General features: G+C 34.2%; 1 protein-coding gene across 2 annotated transcripts; it reads left to right on the top strand.

Moving 5' to 3' along the window:
- The first annotated feature begins 4,129 nt into the window (after nucleotides 1-4,129).
- Nucleotides 4,130-22,825, top strand: LOC25490161 (uncharacterized). Of its 2 annotated transcripts, XM_013606626.3 has the most exons (27): nucleotides 4,130-4,592; nucleotides 4,702-4,861; nucleotides 5,351-5,443; nucleotides 5,828-5,930; nucleotides 7,164-7,326; nucleotides 10,807-10,981; nucleotides 11,345-11,473; nucleotides 11,575-12,189; nucleotides 12,320-12,943; nucleotides 14,563-14,628; nucleotides 15,759-15,872; nucleotides 15,974-16,219; nucleotides 16,568-16,615; nucleotides 16,702-16,842; nucleotides 17,272-17,424; nucleotides 17,520-17,582; nucleotides 18,122-18,232; nucleotides 18,327-18,410; nucleotides 18,499-18,546; nucleotides 19,351-19,425; nucleotides 19,724-19,819; nucleotides 20,421-20,501; nucleotides 20,586-20,657; nucleotides 21,200-21,244; nucleotides 21,325-21,408; nucleotides 21,540-21,643; nucleotides 22,188-22,825. In XM_013606626.3, exons 1-27 carry the CDS (start codon nucleotides 4,384-4,386, stop codon nucleotides 22,300-22,302), a joined length of 4,017 nt encoding a protein of 1,338 aa, XP_013462080.1. In that variant the 5' UTR covers nucleotides 4,130-4,383; the 3' UTR covers nucleotides 22,303-22,825. The 2 variants fall into 2 exon arrangements, with proteins under 2 accessions (XP_013462080.1, XP_024635423.1); XM_024779655.2 differs by lacking the exon at nucleotides 14,563-14,628.
- The last annotated feature ends 1,132 nt before the right edge of the window (nucleotides 22,826-23,957 follow it).

The raw sequence follows: 23,957 nt of genomic DNA, 5'->3' as shown, positions 1-23,957 counted from the left end.
TTTCTTTAATTTTCGTTTAGATTATAAGTATCAATTGAAGAGGTGAGATGCTCGTGGATAATTATTGTAGGCAATGAAATTCACAATTCGAATGATTCATGCGATATACAGTGAAAAATAGCTGAAAAATTGTTTTGTGATAAAAAAGCCGAAATAGTCCAAGAATTGCAAATGGAAGGGATAATTTTTGCCTGTGAAGAGGTTCACGCATGCAAAGGAGGTGAATGAAAAAAAACATCAATCAATTAAAAGTCATTAATTGCTTGGTTGTTCTGTGGTGATGAGTGTTCAACCAAAATATACATAAAAATTAAAGTCTATCATATCAATTATTATTAATCAATCTAAAATATTAGTTGATATTACAATCAAAGGTCAAAATTTGAAGTAAGTCTATATAGACTTACTCTGGAGTCAAAATATCCACACTCTTTATAATTTTAATCAAAATCAAAATTTCATATAACATATTGTTCATAATTTACATGTGTTAGCGCAACGTGTCCGTCTTTTCGCTAGTGGATTATAAAGTGGATAAACTACATCAATGTGTGTTTTTTGCATCCAATTTACCACAATAGATAAGGTTAAATTTGGATGGAAGGTTCGGTTCAGATGAAAGCTAGAAATTAAATGTGTTTTAGGCAACAACTTGTTAGTTGTGGAGGAATGGAACGATACATGGTGGTGCTTTTGTTATTCCAATCAAGCCTTGGTTAGAGGTAAGTTGGAGAGTGTAAACATTTTTTTTTGTTGACAAAAACAAAGGATATTCATTCATTCAAATTGATAGAATGCATCAGAGACAATAACATGATCAATATCGCTAAAAACGTATAGGATGGATATGCGAACAAACTCACAACACCCAAGTTAATAGCATACAACGGCAAAATGCCTACAAATAATATGATGAAATCTAAATCACCAGAATACCCATGCTTCTGGATCTGCAACGTTGACGTCCAAATCATTGATTGAATTTGCGATTGTCTGAAGCTGATCTTTCAATACGAACCAAACGAACACCGCACAACAAATGATGCAAAATCAAATAACGCCGCACAAGATGACGAACAACACAACGTCACACTAAGACGACGAAATCACGAAAGAAAAACTTGATGCATGTGAAAATCACTTATTTAGATTGAAAGAAAGGGGAAAAAAGATGCAGAGAATTGACCTAGAATCACCCCTCCTTGATGAGTGAAAGAGGAAGAAAACTTAGAGAGAAGACAGAGTTTCGGAGAGTGTAAACATATATGTTGCACATTTCACCCTGGCATACCCCAAATTTTGACCATTTAAAAGTTTTACTCGTCTTTTAAACGCCGAAAAACCTCATCATTTCAGACCAAATTTCGACAGAGATACCCCAATTTTTGACCAAAGATTATACAATGGGGGTAGATAATTGTGTGAACGAAGTAAGCACTAGAAAAATTTTATTTGGAAATGATAAATTAAATAATTAATTTGATCATTATTAAAAAAGTGCTTTCTTGGCCCCCAAGTTTTGCTAAATTATTTTAGAATACAATCTATAATATTTTGGAACACAATCTAAAATATTTTGGTAGGCAGTCTAATATATTTTAGTGCTTGATCTGAAATATATTTTGATACTCAATAATATATATTTATATACTGAATAAAATATTTATGTACTCAATAATATATTTTTGTACTCAATATGATATATTTTGGTAGACAATTGGCATATTTTTGTACTAGATGAATGATTTGTTCCCAAAGTTTCTCACCTATTAGTTGTGAAGTTTCTCTATAAATAGAGGGCTCACACAATGCATTCTGGACACCGAAATTCACAGTTGATGATTCCCGTGCCTTTCTTCTCTTCTCCCTCTTTTGACCTGCGTTGACGAGTCTTTCTTCTTTTTCTAATCCTTTCTGTCCCTTTCGGTTTCAAGGTATTTTATTTTATTTTCATTTTGCTTTATGTTATAAAAAACTACAAAAAAAAAAGAAGATTTTGTGGTGATCCAACGTCACTACAAAATTCTCTAACTACAAAATTCTCACTACAAAATTCTCATACTTTTCTTTGCTACGTTAGTTTTATATATTATCGAAAATAACAAAAACATTCAAATAAAAAAAAACTTCAAAAATATTTTCTTAATAAACCTTGGTTTGTAACCCAAGTTTGCTTTTTCCTTTTATTTTCTTAATCAAATGCTTAATTGAATTAATATTCATACTAGACTTGATTTTCTTGTAATTAAAATTTGACTAACCTCACCTTATTTTCTCTCATGCCTTAAGGCCTCTTATCCCTTCTTAAAACCATTTTCTAAAAATTTAAAATCAACCAACCCACCAAAAAGAAACTTTTTAGGTGAACTACGTTGGTTTTGATCCCCTTTCTTTAAAGGTATGTAGGCAGAGGATTTTTATCCTTCCAAATCAAAGAAAAATAACCAAAAACATACTTCTTCTCCCTCCATTCTTTCACTTAGACTTTTAGGTAATAATTTTCAAATAAACAAATCAATTTAGCACAAGATAATCTAGGTAAGAGGTTCTTACGGAATACCGTAGACGCTTAGGGTGCTAGCACCTTCCCTTCGCGTAACCAACCCCCGAATCCAAAGTCTCGATAAGGGTTTTTACTCATTTTTTCCCTTCCCACGAATAAAAATCGAGAGTTCAAAGATTGACGATTCAAATCAATTAATGGTTTGATATCCGAAAATCACGAGCACACACCCGCATCAGGTATTAGTGGATGGTAACTTAGTGTTGAGGAATGTTTAATGACATTTAACTTATTTTTGTTGGGTTCACCTCAGTACATATTGAGCATCTCAAAGTAATATTTTAGTACGATGTGGAAGAGTTACGGGTAATGATACAAGTTTGGATTTTGTATTTTTCTAAGTGTGTGGCCCTTATATTGCAAAACTTTTAGGGCGAGGGTGTTTGGAGGGTTGCGATTGATATGTGATCGTGGAACCATTGGAGCGGATCTGCAGCTCCATGGAATTTATTGAGCATTATTCATAGATTATTGAAGTTCGTTTGAGAGGTTCAAATTCATCATTTTTATCATGAAATAATGCTCGTGCAGACACTTTAGCAAAATTAACATGTGATGGTGGTTCACTTATGGTTCTATTTGAATAATGCCATATTAGTTTTTAGTTAATTCAGGGAAATTTTACCGGTGTTTCGAAACCTTGCTTAATTAGACGTTACTTTTTTTGTTTTTTTTTTCCTCCAGGCCCTCTTCTTATTGGTCAAAAACAATGGAGAGAGAAAAAGGAAGAGAGAATAAGAATGTCACCGGTGGATCACTTATAATAACAAATAAGAACTATTAGATTAATCAAACATATACATCATATTATACATTGTATACACTAGATCACACATCTTTTTCAATACCCTCTTCCTCTCCCTTCTCTGCTACCAAACGTCCATGTCCACCAATGTTGCCCTTGCATTTGACATTTTTTGGGGTGCTTAATTGGTTATGATGGCAGCCATGGAGACGATGAATCAAGGTATTTCCCAAATGAAAGATCTTAAAATATCATTTGGACCAATGCAAAGAAATAACTCCTTGGTTCATCGATACACCTTTATTTTTTCATTCAATTTTGTTTAAGAAAAAAAATAATAGAATTGAAAAAGATGTTGCAATGAAATGAAATCAAAAGAAAAGAGAATAATTGCTTGCTGCTCACTTTGTTTTATTTCTAATTCACTGAAATCATTAAAAGAAATTATGTATGTATATGTTTTCCATTGTTGCCACATGCCAAGGCATCAAGGACACGAACACAAAGTTCAATTTAGAAAGGTTCAATTTCATTTTATAGCCGGAACAATATCTTCTCTGTATGTTTAATTTACGCGACAGCCGCATATGAAGTATCCAGATCTCCTATGAGTATTGTGGAAGATATGGGGGCATGATTGTGTGTAGCAATCTTTCAAAGTTCTATTTTTATTTTTAAAAAATCCGAACCTTTCATCAAATCTAATGATGTATAAAAAGTGGTCCATCGGTGAGGGACTTAATTGGACCCTCACCCTAGAAACCAACAAATAGTATTATTTTTGTAATAAATTATCTGTCTGGAGAAAAAATAAAAAAAAATTGATTTGATTTGAGAAAAAAAGCAGATAAATTTCCCACTCCTGGCAATCCGAATGTTGAATAGCGCATCGTCCCACCGAGGCAGGCGGGACTTATGTTGTTGCGATTAATAAGAACACCCCGCGCCCCTAATTCAATTACAATTTCTTCCATTTTCTAATCCCAATTTTACCCTTCTCCTTCATCTTCATCCTCACAATTACAATTTACAATAACAAAACCTTGTTTTTGTTCAAAACCCTAACAACCCATTCATGGCCGCACCACCACCCACCAAAGACCAAGTCCTCTCTCTCCTCGCCGCCGCCAACAACCACGGCGACATCTCCGTCAAGACCACTTCCCTCAAACAAGCCAAAGACCTTCTTCTCTCCATCGACCCCTCTCTCGCTGCAGACCTTTTCCCTTATCTCCTCGAACTTCAGTCTTCTCATCAACCTCTCGTTCGCAAATTGCTCATTCAGTAATTATTAACTAACAACTTCTCAATTATACTTTTTACCATTTTGTTTCTTTAATTTACGTCATATTTACAAATTTTATCTCATTTTTTTATTTTATTTTTGTTTCAGGATAATTGAAGAGATTGGTTTTAGAGCCGTTCAACATTCTCCTACATTAATTTCTTCATTATTAACGTTTTTAAGAGACACTGATGCAACTGTCGTAAAGCAGTCTATTATTAGTGGAACAAACATCTTCTGTGCTTGTTTTGAGGAGTTGATTTTGCAGGTACTTTATTGCGTAACCCTTATTCATAAATGCATAATTATTGTTGATATGTTTCTTTTGTTTTTTTTTTCTTCTTTAAAAATGTTATTTTGTGAATTAAAATAGTGTTTTTGGGTGGATTACAGTGGTGGATCTGGTATGACTTACATAAAATTTCCTCAGATAATGTTGCCATGTTATGGATTTATGTGGGTTCTATAGTATTAGTAGTATTATTTTTGAAGTTAATATGATTTGGCTGTGTTGAATTGTCGACAACCTTTAATAATTTCAAATTCTTCCTTTTGTCACGGCTAATTAATCCGGGAACTATTTACAATTGACTTTGGTTTTTTTGATGGGTTTTTCACCTTCATTCTTGTCGCGTTCAAAGAAAGAAGGATTTGTATTTTGGGGCAAAGAGCCTGTGCCGATGCCAGTCCCTCTATTTTCATTACTTTGGTATGTAGTGTGATACTGACTATTGACGCTGTTTTGGAAATTTGACAGTTTCAACAATGTGGTAAAGTTGAGAGGTGGTTAGAAGAGATTTGGATGTGGATGTTTAAGTTCAAGGAGGCTGTTTTTGAGATTGCTCTTGAGGTAATTACTAACTAGCTTTTGCTTTTAATTTCTTAGGATCTCTGCACAGATATTTGTTGTCTCATTCTATTTTACTGTATTCATTTTTTAGAAATTGTTATGTTCTGGAAAACATTTTATGTATTCATTCCTTAGATTACCATTTTATGTATTTTAAATGTTTATATGTTTCCAGTTGTTGTCTTCTGAGATTTTAGATTCCATGTTACCTATATTATGACTAGCTAATTGAGTTTAAACTTCTGTCAATCACTGGTTATTTGTTTATTTATTTTTTTAATTTTATTCCATGCTTGGAACGTGAATATTATTCTTTCAACCTGAGAAACAGTGGGTTTTTTAGTTTTCATTATGATTTGATGATTAATTCATTTGATTTTGAAGGGTGGTTCTGTTGGAATAAAGTTGCTGGCACTGAAATTCTTGGAGATTTTTGTATTACTTTTTACATCTGACATCAGTGATTCTGAGAAATCAGCTACTGAAGGTATTGCTTCTCAAATTTGACGAGTACAATTTTTCTTTAAGTTAAAAGGTTTCAACATTTGATTATTTTTCAATTCAAAAAGAAATTTTAGATACCTAAAGAAAATAAAATAAATGTGTTTGGTGTGCATTACAACCACAAATTATTCATCCCGATACGATTCATTATTGAAACGGGAGAAATCACAATTTATAGGACTACAATAGGTAGCTGATAGGAATTATAGATAGCTAATTTATGTAATTCATCACTGTATGACTCATTTGCAAGAAAGATTTCACTGAAGATCATTAGTGAAAAGTGAAAACACATTAGTACCTAGAACCATTTGAGGATAGAAATGACATATCGATTTGAGGCATAGCTATAGCTAGACTTCATCTAGGACAGTCAAGGACAAATGGCATCTAGGATGGTTGAAGCCAAACTGCATTTGGGATAGCTAGAGGTTGCTGTGTGGTGGACATGTCAATGGGACAAACTAATAAAACACAGACTCCTAATTCTAATTAAGGATACAAATTATGAAATACAAAGAGATATATGGAAAGAAGTCTTAATAGATAGTCTATTATATTTTAAATTACTCAAAGCTGCAGCCAAGGACTTCATCTAGGACAGTCAAGGACAAATGGCATCTAGGATGGTTGAAGCCAAACTGCATTTGGGATAGCTAGAGGTTGCTGTGTGGTGGACATGTCAATGGGACAAACTAATAAAACACAGACTCCTAATTCTAATTAAGGATACAAATTATGAAATACAAAGAGATATATGGAAAGAAGTCTTAATAGATAGTCTATTATATTTTAAATTACTCAAAGCTGCAGCCTAAATAACATGTGATATTTGTTATATATTCTTAGAATTATATTGGGCCCAACTCATCCTTACAAAACTGGCTTGTAAGCTGAGGGCGGCCCAAGCTTTATAAACACTACATATGCCATATCTCTAGGCAATGTAGGACTAAATCCACCCTTTCACACTCAACATAATGAAGGCGTTGAAGGTTGCAATGAAGGCAACCCAAATGCTTCAATTAGGCAGCTAGGGGCGGACCGCTATGAAGGTGGATTTCCCAACATGTATTCTAACAAATTTAATTGGATTCTTTACATAGTTAAGTTGCAATTTTTCCTTCTCACGTTCCAATCTAGGATAGGGAATTGATTTGTTTGTATAATTGTCATCGACTCATCTGCTCGTTCATATGTTAACATTGATATACAGGAGTCAGGCAAGCTGTTAATATCTCATGGTTGGTGGGTTCTCACCCTGTTCTTGATCCAATGGTGCTTATGACAGAGGCAAATAGGACAATTGGCATTTTATTAAAATTGTTGCAGTGTGCTGGCAATACCCCCGGTTGCTTGACAATTACTGTTGTGAATTGGTGAGTTTAATAGTTGCAGCTGTCATTGACCTTTGTTTTCATAGTATTGTTCACTCTTTCATTCTCTGATGGTGGTATATCCTATACAAGTCGTCCAATAGGCTACTTGTTGAACTTGTGTGGTTGCATATAAAAGGCTTTTTTTTTTCCTTCTTCTATTGCATGATAACTTCTATTTGTGAACGGATATTTAGATAACTTCTTTGGTTTTTGTACCTTTCCTAGGCATAATTTTTCTTTCTCCTCATAACTAGTAAGTCTAGTATTAATTATTTTTCTGACGGACACCTTTCATATCTGTGTTTAAAATATGTCTGTTTAGTTGTGTATGTGTATTCTGGAACTATTGTTGTTTTTAGCTTCAGTAAGGTAACAATCTAGCATAAGCATATGCCATGCTTTAAATAATTCTCTCTCCTTTTTAATGGTACACATGCTGAGTCAGATAGGGTTTTTGGTATTTGATCTTGTTTTTCATTTTGCCTCTTTTGGGCCATGTGACTTTACTGAATTTCCATGACTGATAACGAACCTTCAAGATTTTACCCGTTATAATGGTTTAAAAAATAAATGATTGCATAAAAGAAGTGAAGTAAGATTAGTACATAATGAACTATAAGTGAGTTACAAAGTGTAACTATAGCCCATAAAAATGAAAGCAATGAAAAAAGTCAAAGTATCATCAATAACATTATGAACTATGTGAGTTACAAAGTGTAACTGTAGTCTATAAAAATGAAAGCAAAATTATTGCAGGGAATCATGAATGTTTGAATATTTTCTTGGGTAAAAAAATAGTAATTTAATGCCAGAAATGAACGAGTACAAAAACAAGAAGATGGAAACAAAAATACTAACTGCAGAGGTTTGAGCGAAAAAAGGAAGCTCAAATATTGCCACAAAATACAGAGATGCCCAAGTCTATGCCTCTCTGGTCAACAATTTTTCTCTTAAGCCCTTTATTTTAGAAGTATAGTATGCCTCTCTGGTCAACAATTTTTCTCTTAAGCCCTTTATTTTAGAAGTATAGGTCCGTTGTTTCCAAGCAATGGTTCTGAAGTTAAATAGATTAAAACTGCATACGCATTTACTTGAAAACCTTTGTTGCAACTGCAATGTATTCTATATAATATAATATGTGCTATTTTAGAAATTATAAATATTGTATCGTGCTTCTGCCATAATCACTACTTTTGCCGTTATATGTCTTAGGATAAATGAAAGGCTTTAAAAGTTTAGCACATAACTGCATTTTATCTGTGGTTTTACTATGTTCAAAACTATGGAGTGAGCATTGAAGCAGGGACTCATGGATAGAACAAGTTCAACTGCTTTTCTTTTATAACATCGCAGCATGCTGACCTGTTCTTTATGAGGAGTTAATGGACTTGGGTGCTTCTGCATTGGTGGTTCAATAAATGGAAGTTACGGTCATAAGAATATATAAGATGGTTCATTAGTTATACTATGAAGTGCCAGTTGGCCGGGTGATAGAAATCAAAAGTGATGCATTAAAATGGTCATCTCGTGAACTGAGGAAACATGGTCGTCAAGCGATGCAGTTTATTATTGTAAACTGTTAAGAGAAGACCATTTACTATTTAAAATCTTGTGCTGTAAGCGCATGCACAGTTAATGTATTTATTATAACAGCTGATGCACAATACACGATTAATGCCTCAATAATTCAAATTTTATTTTGGTGGGCTTGTGTTACATATTTATTTTGGCTCCTTTATCTCTCGATTTTTCATTCCATTTTTAGCTCATTCTGTTATGTGGATCTCTTGATTGTTCTTGCAACCAATTTCTAAATTGCAACCTTTTTGTTTACCCTGTTTTATTTGCGCAAGCAAGGAATATGATAAATGATGGGTTTAATTTCAATTTTTTGCCATGGTCTGAAGATAAATTTGCATTCCTGTAAACATTTTTTGGAGAAATTAAAGTCTCGAGCAGCTCCAAAATAAGCAATTAGTAATAAAGAATAAATATATTCATTGAGCTGTAACCAGTCTGAATGTTATCCTCCTAATGACAATGCACATTGCTAGTCAGACAGACACATTCAATGGCTGCATACATATTTATATATAAAAACTGTCAGACAATGTAAGGAAATCAATTGTGATTGATAAGGCTTTGCTTCTGAAGTTTGGAAGCATCGTTTTGTCATTTCCACAAGGCACTGTCTGGGTTATTTCTTTGATATTGTCCTTAAGCTGGCCTTTTCAGCTTATACCAGCAACAAACATATCATGTGTGTGCATGGTCCTGAGCTGGAGCATATGTTTGATTTCTGATTGCTTTTTCTCTACAATGTTGATGAGTGGGTAATATATTTGTGCACTATTTTAGTGAAAAATTGTGGCTTCATCACTGCCTGTTTTCTTTCATTAGAGTATTGCAATGTTTTGTAGCATTGCAACATATTTCAATTGACAGAAAAAGGAGTTTTACTGATTTATTTTGGTCACATGAGCATTTTCAGCTATTTTTTCAAATCCAGATATAGAGAATCATGCTGGACTCTACCTAAAATTCCCAAAAATGAATGGGTTAAGTAAGAATATCAGACATATGCTTTGGAGACTGTCTAACCGGCAAAACCATTGGAAAAATCCGTTTTCCTTTTACCCAGAAGTTCAGATGGCATAAAATCATGTCGAGTGACAAAGCATTAAAATTTAATTCCTTTTTTTTATATTTTTTATTTTTATGGCTTGAACCCTAGGTGTTCATGGTCTCTGCCTATTGTGACCTATTTTACTACCTTCTATACGATCTACTTTTTGTACTAGGGGATTCTACAGGTTTCCACCACACATCTCCCAACTATTCTTTTCATAGTTGGTTCTATCCCAAATTGCTCTTCAGTGCATTCATTTATTGCTCCAGTCCGATTCTTGCCCTTTACTTTTCAAACTAGTAACTGTAAAAAATCTAAATTCCTTCAATCATCTCAAGGATCAAGACCGACTGCCAAAATTTGAGCAAGATCTTTAATATACTATTTTGCAGTTGGTTCAGGTTGTTTTTGACATCGTTTAAAAGCATTTTGTCCCATACTCTGTTAGATATATCCCATCTGCATAGGATGTTATAATATGAATTTAAAAGAAAATACTAGTTAGGATTGCTTAAAATCAAATGCAGATACATTGACAGTTGTGCATATAGTGATGTCTGTTATTGATACTCAACAACTAGCTATCCATGCTAATGGTTTCCAGTTAGACTGTCTTCGTCCAAAATTTTGAATGGATGAGCTGAAGTGATACTAGTAAAAGATACATTTCCGATATGCATTATTATCCAAATGTTTGGATTTTTTTTAGAAGTTTTTGCATTATGATTACGTTGCTCTGTAGTATTACATGTATTTGCTTTGGTTTAGGTGCTGCTTCTCTTTTCTTGCCTCCACTTTCTGTCATGAAATATCATTTCAAGTCTAACCCTGTAATATATATGTTTTGACAGTTTAGCAGCTATTGCAAGGAAAAGGTCACAACATTATGATACTATCCTTTCAGCATTACTTGATTTTGATCCAAATGTTCAAACAGTGAAAGGATGTCATGTTCCCAGTATTCAGTACTCTTTAAGAACAGCTTTTTTAGGTTTTCTAAGATGCACTTATTCTCCAATAATAGAGGTAAATATGTTTTTCTTCTAAATTTGAGCCTCAAACTTAAACTGTAATACATCTCGCCCAAAATTGTATGGCAATGAAATGGCTTAGATATATGCTTTTTATCTGTGAAATGTTGACCAAATGGAACTATTGTTATTGTATCACACACGAACCTCCATATCTTTCTTTTCATTTTTTGCACACAATTAGAATTTTATGATGAATAACAAAGTGAATGGTCACAAGCATGGGTAGGAAGAGAATTACTATGAAAATAGTTTCTATGAGGATCTTTTGCTCATAAGTGAGAAGGATTCTGTATTCATATAGCTAATAATGTTTAGACTCATTATCTTAAAGAATTATTTTCATTATGTTTTACAGTCAAGAGAAAGACTGATAAGGAGCCTGCGAGCCATGAATGCAGGCGATGCAGCTGATCAGGTAATTCGGCAAGTAGACAAAATGATTAAAAGTGCTGATCGCTTTATCCGTGATGCTCGAGTTAACAAGGCAAGTAGTGATTTACTGTTTTTTTCCCCTGCCAAGTAAGCTTCTGACACCTAGCACTAGTTTTCCCCGTTTATTTATTCAATATGGTTTTTAATTTTCAGGATGATCAACCATCAAATCAGTTGCCCGTTTCAGGGGAGTCATCTAGGAAAAGACCTGTTCCTCATGATAATGAACAATTGGCCAATGGTCATGAGGCGATTGCTAAGCGGATTCGTTCTGGTCCTGACTCTGACTTTACCTTACCTGCTCAAGTTAATGATTCTGGGAGGGATCATAGCTCCGTTAACGGAGTGTCACCTAATGTTCCTGTTTTGGAAAGTGAACTAACTGCTGTGGAGCAAATGATTGCCGTTATTGGTGCTTTGATTGCTGAAGGAGAAAGAGGCGCCAAATCTCTTGAAATACTTATATCACAGATTCATCCTGATCTATTGGCTGATATTGTCATAGCTAATATGAAGCACCTGCCTAAGGCACCCCCACCACTAGCAAGGCTTGAGAGTCCATCAGTAACTCGACCAGTAGGTTCCCTCGTCAGTCAATCGCATGTTATAACAACATCTGCTTCAATGAGTTCTGTCCAATCCTTGACTGTTTCTGCCCAAGCACAGGTCTCTTCAACTACAGCCATTTCTGCTGCCACTACTTCATCACCATCCGACACATCTAATTTCAGTAACCTTCCTGCTGATTCTAAACGCGATCCACGCCGGGTAAAATCTGCTTGATTTTTGCAAGAATCGGTTCCAGTTGATATTTATATAACTGGTATCTTCCATTTAATATTTTTATATTTACTTATAAAAACACAAATTGAGTTTCATTGAACTTCAAATTTTTCAGGACCCTCGTCGCCTTGATCCGCGGCGTGGAGCAATAACTCCTGGAGGAGCAGCTGTCTCAGTTACAGACGATACTGCGGCCACACATTTAGAATCTGAGGATCCCGTGTCTTTTATTAAACCTGCCTCACATCATGTTGCAAGCACCGATGATGATATCCAATCAAATTTAACAATCAAAATAGAAAATGATGACATGATCTCCGAAGGCCCTCCAGTTCCAGGACCTGACCGGGTTAGTCCCAAAACAGAGACTCTTGAAGGGCCTGGAGATCACCAGATTATGGAAGCAAATGCTTCTATGGATCCTGAGGTCTATTCCACTGATTCAAAAGATGAGAATCTGAGTACAGCAAATCTTTTGGACGATAATGAAACAAATGGGATAGATTCATCATCTATTTTAGAGTTTGATCAGTTTTCTGTTGACGTACAAGTGTCACCCACATCAGAAGATACCTGTCTGGAGTTGCCACAGCTTCCACCTTACATCCAACTATCCCAAGAACAGGAAAGTAAGGTGAAACACATGGCTATTAGCCACATAATAGAGTCATACAATCATTTGCAAGGGGCAGATTGTCAACAGTTTTGCATGCCACTACTAGCTAGACTTGTAGCTCAGGTAAAAAAATTGTTTCGTCTTTTTAATGTTCCAAGAATTAATGATATTTGAGGATATTAATGTGCATTTGTTTATTTTTATTTATATCTTTTACATATGTGGTTTACCATCAATATTTAAATTGTTTCCTCTCCTGAAGTTTAGTTATTTAGTATTTATATGCTACCATATACAGTCAATTGCCTTAACCATAAGAAATCAAATGGTACAGCTGAAAAACTCAGATTGTAAGATTTACAGCACAAATATGATTTTGAAATTTCACTCAAAATCTTTGTTTCATCTTCTGAAGTACCAAAGTTAGTATGCGTTAAGAACTAGCTAATGATGATGCCGAGTTATAAAGATAAGAATGGTAGTGTGATTAGGCGTCTTTTAAGGCAGGTGTTGTGTAATAAACCCTAAAGGTTTTCAAAGAAATGTGTTTTTGTGTTCGTAAATATATGTTTGGAAGCATTAAAATATTTAAAAACCGGTGGTTTTGATTACTCAATCTTGCAATGGATAGTGAACCCAAAGGAATGTTTTGATTTGTCATAATCATAATAGATTCATTAACACAAAGCATCGGGTGGGGATGCTGGGCACATGTTATTTGAATTTGTTAAAGATGTTATGATTTGTGTGTGATGGTGCTGATAGATTGAATTTGTTATATTCTATTCTAGAATGAAGTGGTTATATATATATTGTTATGGGGCTGTCGTGGGAACAGAGGAAGGTTTGTGGGTAGAATGATCAATGAAGCACAGTCATATCAAGGCAATAAATTTGAAGAGGTGGAAGCTGTTTCGGAATACTGTTTGTAGTTGCGTTGCAATTAAGTAATGAGTGGGGTTGGTAGTTAATAGAGTGGTTCTTGAAAAAGTCTCTGCAGAATGTGTAGCTACACTAACATGCATTTGTGAAGTCAAGACAGTTGGGGAGTTTTAAGCTGCCTATGGGGAATGTGAAGCTGCCATTGTTTTGAAAGCATACCTAGTTTTTGAAACTTCAGTCAGATTACTAAGATAACGAGATGGGGTCACTATGGTGGGATTTATAGCCAATCCGTTGTAATTTTGTGTGATTATTGGTTGCCTGTCGTATTAGTTATTACAGTTTAAGCTTTATCTTGCGGAAGGAACTTTTTGAAGGTCTTGTTTGTTTTACTTATTATTATTATTATTATGTAATTTGTTTGGTCATTCCTCATCTTGAGCCTTTTCTACATCATTTTGATTATTTTTGCCTTTCCGGAAGAAAAAATGAAATGCATATGCGGTAGTGTTTTTGCTACTTAAAGTTTAGGTGATTTCGGTTCTGAGGCTCAACGGGGCCAAGGCAAAGATACTTCCAGATTACCCACCAACGAGGTTCTGACACCGACAGCAGGAGTTGAACCCACGCTCTTGCGGGGTATGAGCCAACTCCTTACCAACTGGACCAACCTCTGTTGGTAGAAATATATTTTACTAAATTGAAACACTAACTACTGCAATTCACATGACATATAAAATTTGACTGTAATGCAAGCTCTGATTAATTTCTGTATGCCACAAGGAAATCACTTTAATCATTTTTCGTCTTCACAAGTTCTGAGCAGCATTATCATTTATTATTTTGGCTCTCTATTGCAGATTGATAATGATAATGTGATCATTACGATGCTGCAAAAACACATTCTGGAAGACCACTGGCGAAAGGTGGTGCCTCTTCTGCATTTTAGAATCTGTTCTAATTTTTTTATTTTTTATTTATATTTTCAACGAGGTTACAAAGATTTGCTGAATATATTTCGAGTGCAGTTGTTGGCCCCATTAGTTTGACTATCATTATACATTTCACTCTCTTCAATAGGGGTACTCTGGCAGTTGCTATTCATGCATGAAAGCCAAACAGAATTGCGCATAGTTTTGCATTATGGATCCAAAAATTTGGACTACTTGGCTGAGACTATTGTGTACCCCACTAAAATGAGTACACCAGTTACCTCCTTTTATGGGACGTTGATTTATTAATTAAAAATACAAAAGATAAGGATTAACCTTGTCAATTTTTAATTATATGCGTATTTTTTTACCCATTTATTGGAAGAGGCTTAAAATGTGTATGATGGTATATTTTGTGGTTTAGATGAATCATCTTCTATTAGATGATAATAAGTGGAAATAAATGCAACTATATTAATGTGATGATATATATTAAAATCATAGTTGTAGATTTGACCTCATTTGTCAAGCATATTGTGTTGCTACTCCTCCATTCCACACCTTTGGTAGTTTAAGGTTTTTGTACACATATTAAGAAATCATATACTACTAATTGAAGTGTATTTGTACTAAAATACCCTTGATTTTTATCATTAATTGTTTTGCAATTCTCATTTCTCAATGCAAAGATCATAAATACATAAATACAGTTGGATTTTTGAAACACCCTTTGTCTTGAAACAAAAATAAAATGCTAAAACTTCCAAAGATTTTGAATAAAGATTTGGAATGGAGTGAGTATGATGTTGTAGTTGAAGCTTATATGCAGTCTATTACTTATTGAATGAATTACATATATGATGTTGGGGAACATTATGTATAATGAAAACTGGATGATCGAGTGTGTGCTTGAAGAATTAAAAAAAAATAGTGGCTGGTTACTTGCTGGAATGTCTGGATTCTGGAGTCGATTTTTTATGGTATAATCGATGAGTAGTTCCAGTCTTGTATGACTCTAACTTGTTAGTTTCATGTTGGTAAAATAATTCTAAAAATATTACCTTCTTTGGTTCATTAATTTCTTTTAAATGATTCTAAAATATTACTTGCTAATGAATTTTCAGGGGCATGAACTTGTTCTGCATGTCCTGTACCATCTTCACTCCTTGATGATATTGGATTCAGCAGGAAACACTTCATCTTCTGCTGTTTTATATGATAACTTTCTCTTGGGAGTGGTATGCTCATAAATGATTGCTTGGGTTTTTTATAAACGACATTTTTATGTCATTTAACATAAGGTCATTCTTATAACACTCAGATTATTACCTCTGTGTAGGCCAAAACTGTATTGGATTCTTTTCCAGCTTCAGACAAGTCTTTTAGCAAACTTCTTGGTGAAGTTCCGTTTCTGCCTGAATCTGCCTTGAAGATTTTGGATGATCTATGCTATTCTGATGTTGTTGATCATGATGGAAAAATTATCCGTGACATTGAGCGTGTGACTCAAGGCCTTGGTGCTATCTGGAGTTTAATTTTGGGTCGTCCACAAAACCGACAAGGCTGCTTAGGAATAGCATTGAAGGTAAGCTGTCATTCACATGTCTCTAGTAGCTTAGTATCGGTCCTTTGGACAGTGAATGTTATCTTCCCTGATTGATGATTAATTTGTTGCCTTCAAATTCTTCGTGTACATGTTTTATAAACTTGGTTTTCCTTTTCCAATTATTTCGTCAGATATATATATTTTTTCAAACAAAGAAATACTGTTTTTTATGTATATGAGTTTCACGTCCACTGTTTTGCAAAATAGCCACTATTTAAACTGTTATTTGTTTGCCTGTTTTCTTGAAGTTGGCTTTTCTTTTTCTGTTGTTGGAGCTGTTTATTATGTTGACTTTCTAATTTTTAATCTGTTAAATTACCATGGCAGTGTGCTGTTCATCCACAGGACGAGATTCGAGCTAAAGCTATTCGGCTGGTATAAGCTATAACCTCTTGTTGTACAATATCAAATGAACTGTTTATGATAATTTAACCAACTTCATTTTTGCATGTGTTGGACAGGTGACAAATAAGCTCTTTCAGCTTAGTTACATAGCTGAAGATGTTGAGAAATTTGCGACAAAAATGCTTCTCTCTGCAGTAGATCACGAAGTTTCAAATGCAGCGCAATCTGGACCTACTGAACAAAGAACAGAGGCACAGGTGTAAACTTGTACTATTTTTAGGCCTGCTCTTTTCCGCTGTCTTTTCTTTTAGTTCTATACCTCGTAATGATCTCTGGAGAATTCTGTTGAGACTTTAGAGTCCCACATTGAATGAGATAAAACTTGAAAATATATTTATTGTAAATAATTATAAATAAGAAGAAATCCTCACCTTACAAGCCGATTTTGTACGAATGAGTTAGACCAAATCATAAAACTTAAGATGGAGTAAAAAGAACAGAAACCTATTGAACAGAAATACATTCCCTGATATTTCTGTTCCTAGACATGATCATGTTTTGTCTGTTTATTTATCTTTTTTGTATATTTATTTTGCTCAAAAATATATCAAACCAAGAGAGATATCGTTTGGTCATTGCTGTGTTTGATAAACTCATCATCAATAGTGGCTTATTAAACTTTTCAGGTCGAAAGTCTTGAAATAAGTGGTACTTCACAGGTTAAAGAGCCCAAAAATGACCCTGCTGGAGTTGCTAAACCATCAAGTCAAAGTGTTTCATCTATATCGTTTTCTGAGGCACAACGCCTCATTTCTTTATTTTTTGCTCTATGTACAAAGGTTAGTTTTAGGTATAATCACTCTTGGCAATAACTACAATGATGATTACTTTTAATCTGTTTCGGTATATGACCCAAGTTTTCTTATCCTTGCAGAAACCCAGTCTTCTACAGATTGTATTTGATGTCTATGGGCAAGCCTCAAGAACTGTAAAGCAGGTCTGTTCTGTTTATTATTTTAGTTTGTCTGTATAATTGTTGCAATAAACAGATAACTAGGTTAATCATCCACTTGGGTCTTTTATGTTATACAAACACGAGTGTTTTCGACCTTAGAGTCTGAACACTAGTTATGAAGTTTGCCTTGGTCTTTGGAGCAGTTATACTATTTAATATCTCTGTCTATGGGCAAAGTTGAGAAGTGTGGAACAGATCTTATTTTGGTGACTATGTTAGTTTACCAATAGGATAAATAAAATTAGATTAACTCATCTCTTTCTTCGGTTCACATAAAATGTTCAGAGTATGTTAGTTTACCAAGATTGAGAGCTTGTGCCTGAACTGTCCGCTTTCCGTCTCATACATTTTTCTGCATATTCAATCCTTAGGTTTTGCTCATGTATGGGACAGTATCCACACCCAATTATAACTATTTAATTTGCTCTGAGAACATAAACATTTCACCTATATCATTATAACCACGTCCCTGTGCTGCAAAGGTGTTTGTCGTTTAGCTTTTTGTTCTAATGCTTTTGCAGGCTTTTCATCGCCACATTCCTAATCTTGTGAGGGCCCTAGGGCAATCTTATTCTGAATTGCTCCATATCATATCTGATCCACCAAAAGGAAGTGAAAATCTTCTGACACTGGTAATTTACGTTCTCGTTGCTAAATGTAGCTTAGTATATTCCGAGTTACTAGCACATGAAAGCTGATTTTAATGTTGATGTTATTTTCTTGAAGGTGCTGCAAATATTGACTCAAGACACAACACCGTCTTCTGATTTGATATCTACCGTTAAACATTTATATGAAACCAAGTTTAGAGTATGTTCAACACCTAAAAGCAATGCTAAATTTTCTTGCAATGCTTTGATTTTGTTTGTTTTCTTATTATTCTGGTTCTCCTTTGCAGGATGTTACAATTCTTGTTCCATTATTGTCATCGCTCTCCAAAACGGAGGTTATATTGAAAACATTCCTTCATTTTATTCTTTTCGATTTACATTATTGTTAAATTTTTCTTTAAAATAAAATCGACGTAATTGAATGTGTGGTGTGCATCTCATTTTGGCATAAAAAATATTTAGATTTTAATTTACACCGTGCAACTTTTTTTCACATGTACCTAATCACATCTCACCATTCACATATATGTGGAGGTGTTTTAGGAACTAACATAACAAAGTGGCATCATAGTGTGATCTAATTGGTTGTATATGCAAACAAAATCTATACTGCAGTGCAGAGAAATTGATCTCAAAATGTTTAGGAATTTTTATTACAAAACCATTGTATTATACACGCCGTTTTATGCTAATGTTTGGGATGCTTTTACTTTTCATATTTTTTTATTTAGTTCTCTGTATAGGTATCTTCTGCATTCTTTTCAGGGCCGAAAATGTTAGATTAATAAGTTCTGTTAAAAGTGTTAGATGACAAGATTCTCATTTATAAGCATTCTATCAGTTGGTGTTTAGTTTATTGAAAGTATCTGTCCAATGTCAAATCTAGATCCAGCTGGTAAAGTTTATTCTAGGACCTACAGTAAGCATGTTTTGTTTGTGAACCACCATCTAGTTCTATCTGGTTAAGTTGTGAAATTGTGTGAAGACGTTGTCATTTTCATCAGGTTCAACATTTTCTCCTTAAACAGTATGTCAGTACTTTAAGCACATGATGCAATGTTAGGTGTTGATTGGCATGTTCTTGTTGCAAAAATGGTGGATATTGTTAGGTTTCAGCTTCAATTGTTTCCTGATTGCAGGTTTTACCAATTTTCCCCCGACTTGTGGACCTTCCATTGGAAAAGTTTCAAAGGGCACTTGCCCACATACTACAGGTACATGTGAATTCTCAAGCTGAATTTCATATTTTGTCTCTTACTCATTATTTGGGGTTACCTAGAATCTGGGGATTAGCACTCTTAATTCTCACCCCACTTCCATAAATAAGTTTCCTTTTTGGGTACAATCAATGCGACCTATATTTAAGTTAGCCTGAACAGAGTGAAATTTTAACGGAGTATTTAAAGCTTTTCATTGGAACTGTTCATATATTCTTTATCCCAACCCCCCCCCCCCCCCCCCTCTCTCTCTCTCTCTAAATGGGTGCTAAGTATTCTAAGCTATTCATGGCAGGGTTCAGCTCATACAGGTCCAGCTTTAACACCTGTAGAAGTTTTGGTTGCAATCCATGGAATTGTTCCTGAGAAAGATGGCCTAGCACTTAAGAAGGCACGTCTTCTATCATTTTATGTACCGATATTTTTCGAGTTCCGATTCCCTCCTCTCTTATATCTGGGGGTTAAAGTACATAAGTAATTTCTTTTTTAGAAAGGACTTGGTTTTTCCATATAATTGCAGACTGCAGAGTACTAATTATCGATACAAAATAAAAATGTGATGTATAATGTGATTCTGCTGGTTTCACGTGATTATCGGTGTCTTGTTGTAAGTGCATTATTTTCCCTCGAAAATTTAAAACGCCTGTTTTACTCTTTTTGCCGGCCTTTTACTCATGCATGAAAAGCTCTAGCATAGCACTGTTTAGATATAATGAAATCACTGTTCTTGTCTTGTGCATTAAAAGTTTGGCCTGATTGTGATTGTCTGTACCATGGTGTGCCATATAAAATGCAACCCTGATTTAATCAAATTTTGCAGTAACTATAATGCTAGTACTTTTTTTTATATGCCCATTATCATTTAGGTTACCAAAATCTGATTAGCTGTATTGTCTTATTCTTTATTCTTAGTTGCATATGTCATTATATCAACCATTGAAAACCTTTCAAAACATAAGTTGTGACTCTGAATTATTGTTTTGGACTATCAGATAACAGATGCTTGCTCAGCTTGTTTTGAACAACGTACAGTGTTCACTCAGCAGGTTTTGGCCAAGGCATTGAATCAGATGGTCAGTAGATTCAGTATTTTCATGTTTGGCCAATAATAGTGGTTGTACCTTGATTGATTTTTGCCTTATTTTTAAAAAATTCAGGTTGATCAAACACCACTGCCTCTGCTTTTCATGAGAACGATTATTCAGGCCGTTGATGCTTTTCCTGCACTGGTAAATTTGTTTTTTAATTTTGGGTATACATGCTCTGCTGCTTTTGTTAATGCATTTCTTGATTGTTAAAATATACTATTTTGAAGTTGACTTCTTAGATGATATGTGCCATACTGGCATGTTCAGAGTTGTTTTTGACTTTCTCTTGTGAACTCCTTGGAATATCTTATAAAAGTAACCCACCTGGGTTGACCTGTTGGTATTGGCTTGGGATCTGGGAGTGTGCTCCTCCTCGTGGTCTCAGGTTCGATTCTCTCCGGTGTCAATTTGAGTGGGCTAATTTAGCTTCTTCAAAAAAAAAAAATCTTATAAAAGTAACTTATACAGAGCTTATGTGGATTTATATCCATTCCCTCTGTCGTTGCAGAAACAACTTTTGTATGACCACTTATTAATTTTAGCACTTGATTAAACTGTTTACCCGAACACTCCCTTAGTCCTAGGAAAATGTTTGGTTGTTGTTTTTGTTGTACTTTGTGGTGTTTTGAAGTCTTGCATCATATGGAGAAAATGTCAACTTATAGTTTTAATGTGCTGTTTAGGTTGATTTTGTCATGGAGATACTCTCAAAACTTGTGACCAAACAGGTATGCTTACTTAATCCTGAATTCAGGTTATTCCAATAAGGACTTTCCGCAGCTGATGTTTTACTTTATTCTGAGTGCAGGTGTGGCGTATGCCAAAACTTTGGGTTGGTTTCTTAAAATGTGTATATCAGACGCAGCCACGTTCTTTTCATGTATTATTGCAGGTACTGCATCTTGTTCATTATTGTGTGATATGGCCTGAATTGTGATAATAAGTGGTGTGCATCCGCATTCATTGTCTTTCAAGCTGGTTATGTTGGGTTGAATCATAACCTTTTTGGTTTTCTCCTTGTAGTTACCGCCTCAACAACTGGAAAGTGCACTCAACAAGCATGCCAATCTCAGAGGTCCCCTTGCTTCTTATGCCAACCAACCAACTGTAAAATCTTCACTTAGTAGGTAAGCTTTTTCTAGATATGATTATTTTAGAAAAGTCATTCAAGAACATCTGCAATGAATTTTAAGCACTTCATCAGGGTACATTTTTTGTTTAATATGAAGGAGGCATTCAAGAACTTCTGCAATGAATTTTGAGTATTTGATCAGGGTGCATATTCGGTTTAATTTGAAGTAATAATTTTGTAACTGTTACGGCCCTTGAATCCTTGGTAAAAACTAGATGTGGTTAACTCTTGAAGGGTTCTTAAGTTTTTTTGCTGTGTAAACTGATCTGTCTATAAATGGTATAATGTTGTCAGCTATTATTCCTCAGCTAATAATATAGGTTAAGATATTTAAATGTGATTTGATCACAATTTTTTGGTCCATTGTCACCAAAGAACTTTTTTTGGAGGACGAAGAATAAAATAGGATGATATACTTTGAAGTGAATATATCATATTTATCTTGTTTGAGTTGAGATTCTCCTTTGCATTCTGGGATATACTTGAGAAGCTGGCTGAATTTCATTGTTAATAACTAAAATTATAATATCAATGTGCAGATCAACTTTAGTTGTTCTCGGCCTTGCAAATGAAACACACGTGCAGCAACATTTACCGACATCATTGCACCATTCTGAGACAAGTACTTCCGTTAGTGGGGCAACTCTGACATGATAGTTGATTGACTGGCAGAATTTTAGTCCATGGCCCAATTGAAAATATGGTCGATGAGCTCGTCAATTTCCGGGGTTTCCAGGCAACTAACGTGGAAACCCACAGATTAATAGTTCATATAGTGATCGTCGACAAATTGTTTGAACCAACCAGAATGCAGCTTATTGAGTGTTTATATAACCCAGTTGGTTGAATCAAAGGCGTGCATTCACAATTGTATCAACAAATTTCCTCTCCATGATTGGTGCCTCTTTCAAGTGCTCGAGGAAATCCTCCCAGCCTCCTTCCATGACTGTATCATAGTTTTTTGTGGGTTTTTCATTGTATTTTTATTATATTATTATTCATCCAATTTTGATGTATTTTTACCTTTTTTGGTCATGAAATGTGACTCTGCATATATGTGTAATTGCATGATCATCATTCTCTAAAGGATGCGATAGTCCTGATAAAAATGCAATTAAGCTGCTGAAAGCCCCGAATAAGATTAAGGGTTCGTCTGTTGTAGCTTTTTTAAAAAAAATGATTGTGTTTCATTTTTTTTGTTGTAATTTTTTTTAACAGATCTTTTTTAAAGAAAAATTCAAATGAGAAATTTATTTAAATAACTTAACGTAAAAAGTCCTTTTAAATGTTTCATCTTTTTGCTATGACTTTTTTTTAGATGATAAAATTTCAAAAAATGCTTAAAAGGAAAGATAATTTTGAATAGATTCTCAAAAAATTTCTAAAAAATGATTGATATTTTTTTTACTATTTTAAGCCTCTAACAATGAATTTTTGAAGAATATCAAGATATTTGAATAAATTTTCGTAAAAATCATTTTTAAAAATATTAAAAGTAAAAATTAATTCTTTTTTATGTGCTCTAAGAAGCCTCAGTTTTGATTGCAGTAATATTTTCAGGTCTTGGGGTTAGTGCTATAGGAATTACCCTTCTGTGATATTAGCCAGATGACAAGTTCCTCAAGGGTTTTAATATTGTTGCATTCTCAATTCAATTCTAAGACATCTTAATAAATTGAAAGAGATTTCTTATCATATCATCAAGTGCTATTGGGTTAGGGTAACAAAAGAATGATAGAAGTTGAAATGATAATTAAAATTTATTATCCTAGGCTGTATTGGATTTTAGTATTTTTTTAATTACTTTAATTAAGTTAAATTTCAAACTGAATTTTATTCATAAACTTATTGTATGTTTTATATTTAGGGTGCCCCTGAATCCTTGATTTTACTAATAACCGGTTTTTTCCAACAGCAAAAAATTCTAGCAATGTATACCATTTTATTTCCCTTCACCCATATCTATGCTGTGGTTCAAGAACAATTCAGCCGAGTTGGTGGAAGCTAGGAAAGCTTTGGAAGTTGTTTGAGACTAATAGTTACAAATTTCCTTAAATTGTGATTATAAACAAATAAAAAAGAACGCTAATAGGAAGATTTAAGCAAAATCATGCTTATATTTTACACTAATATTTCGCACTACTTTCATGCAATTTGTAGTTTTATTGCAACTGTTATTTGTTATGAAATGTCTTAAGTTTGGTTGCGTCAAATAAAAAAATATAGAAGAATAGGATGGTTGAGAAATGTAATTTACATATTGTTTGGAAGATTTATTATTGTTGAAATTGTTTCATTTTAAACTGTGA

This window comes from Medicago truncatula, chromosome 3, assembly GCF_003473485.1.
Source record: "Medicago truncatula cultivar Jemalong A17 chromosome 3, MtrunA17r5.0-ANR, whole genome shotgun sequence".
NCBI lineage: Eukaryota > Viridiplantae > Streptophyta > Magnoliopsida > Fabales > Fabaceae > Medicago > Medicago truncatula.
This window is presented reverse-complemented; position numbering and strand designations above follow the sequence as displayed.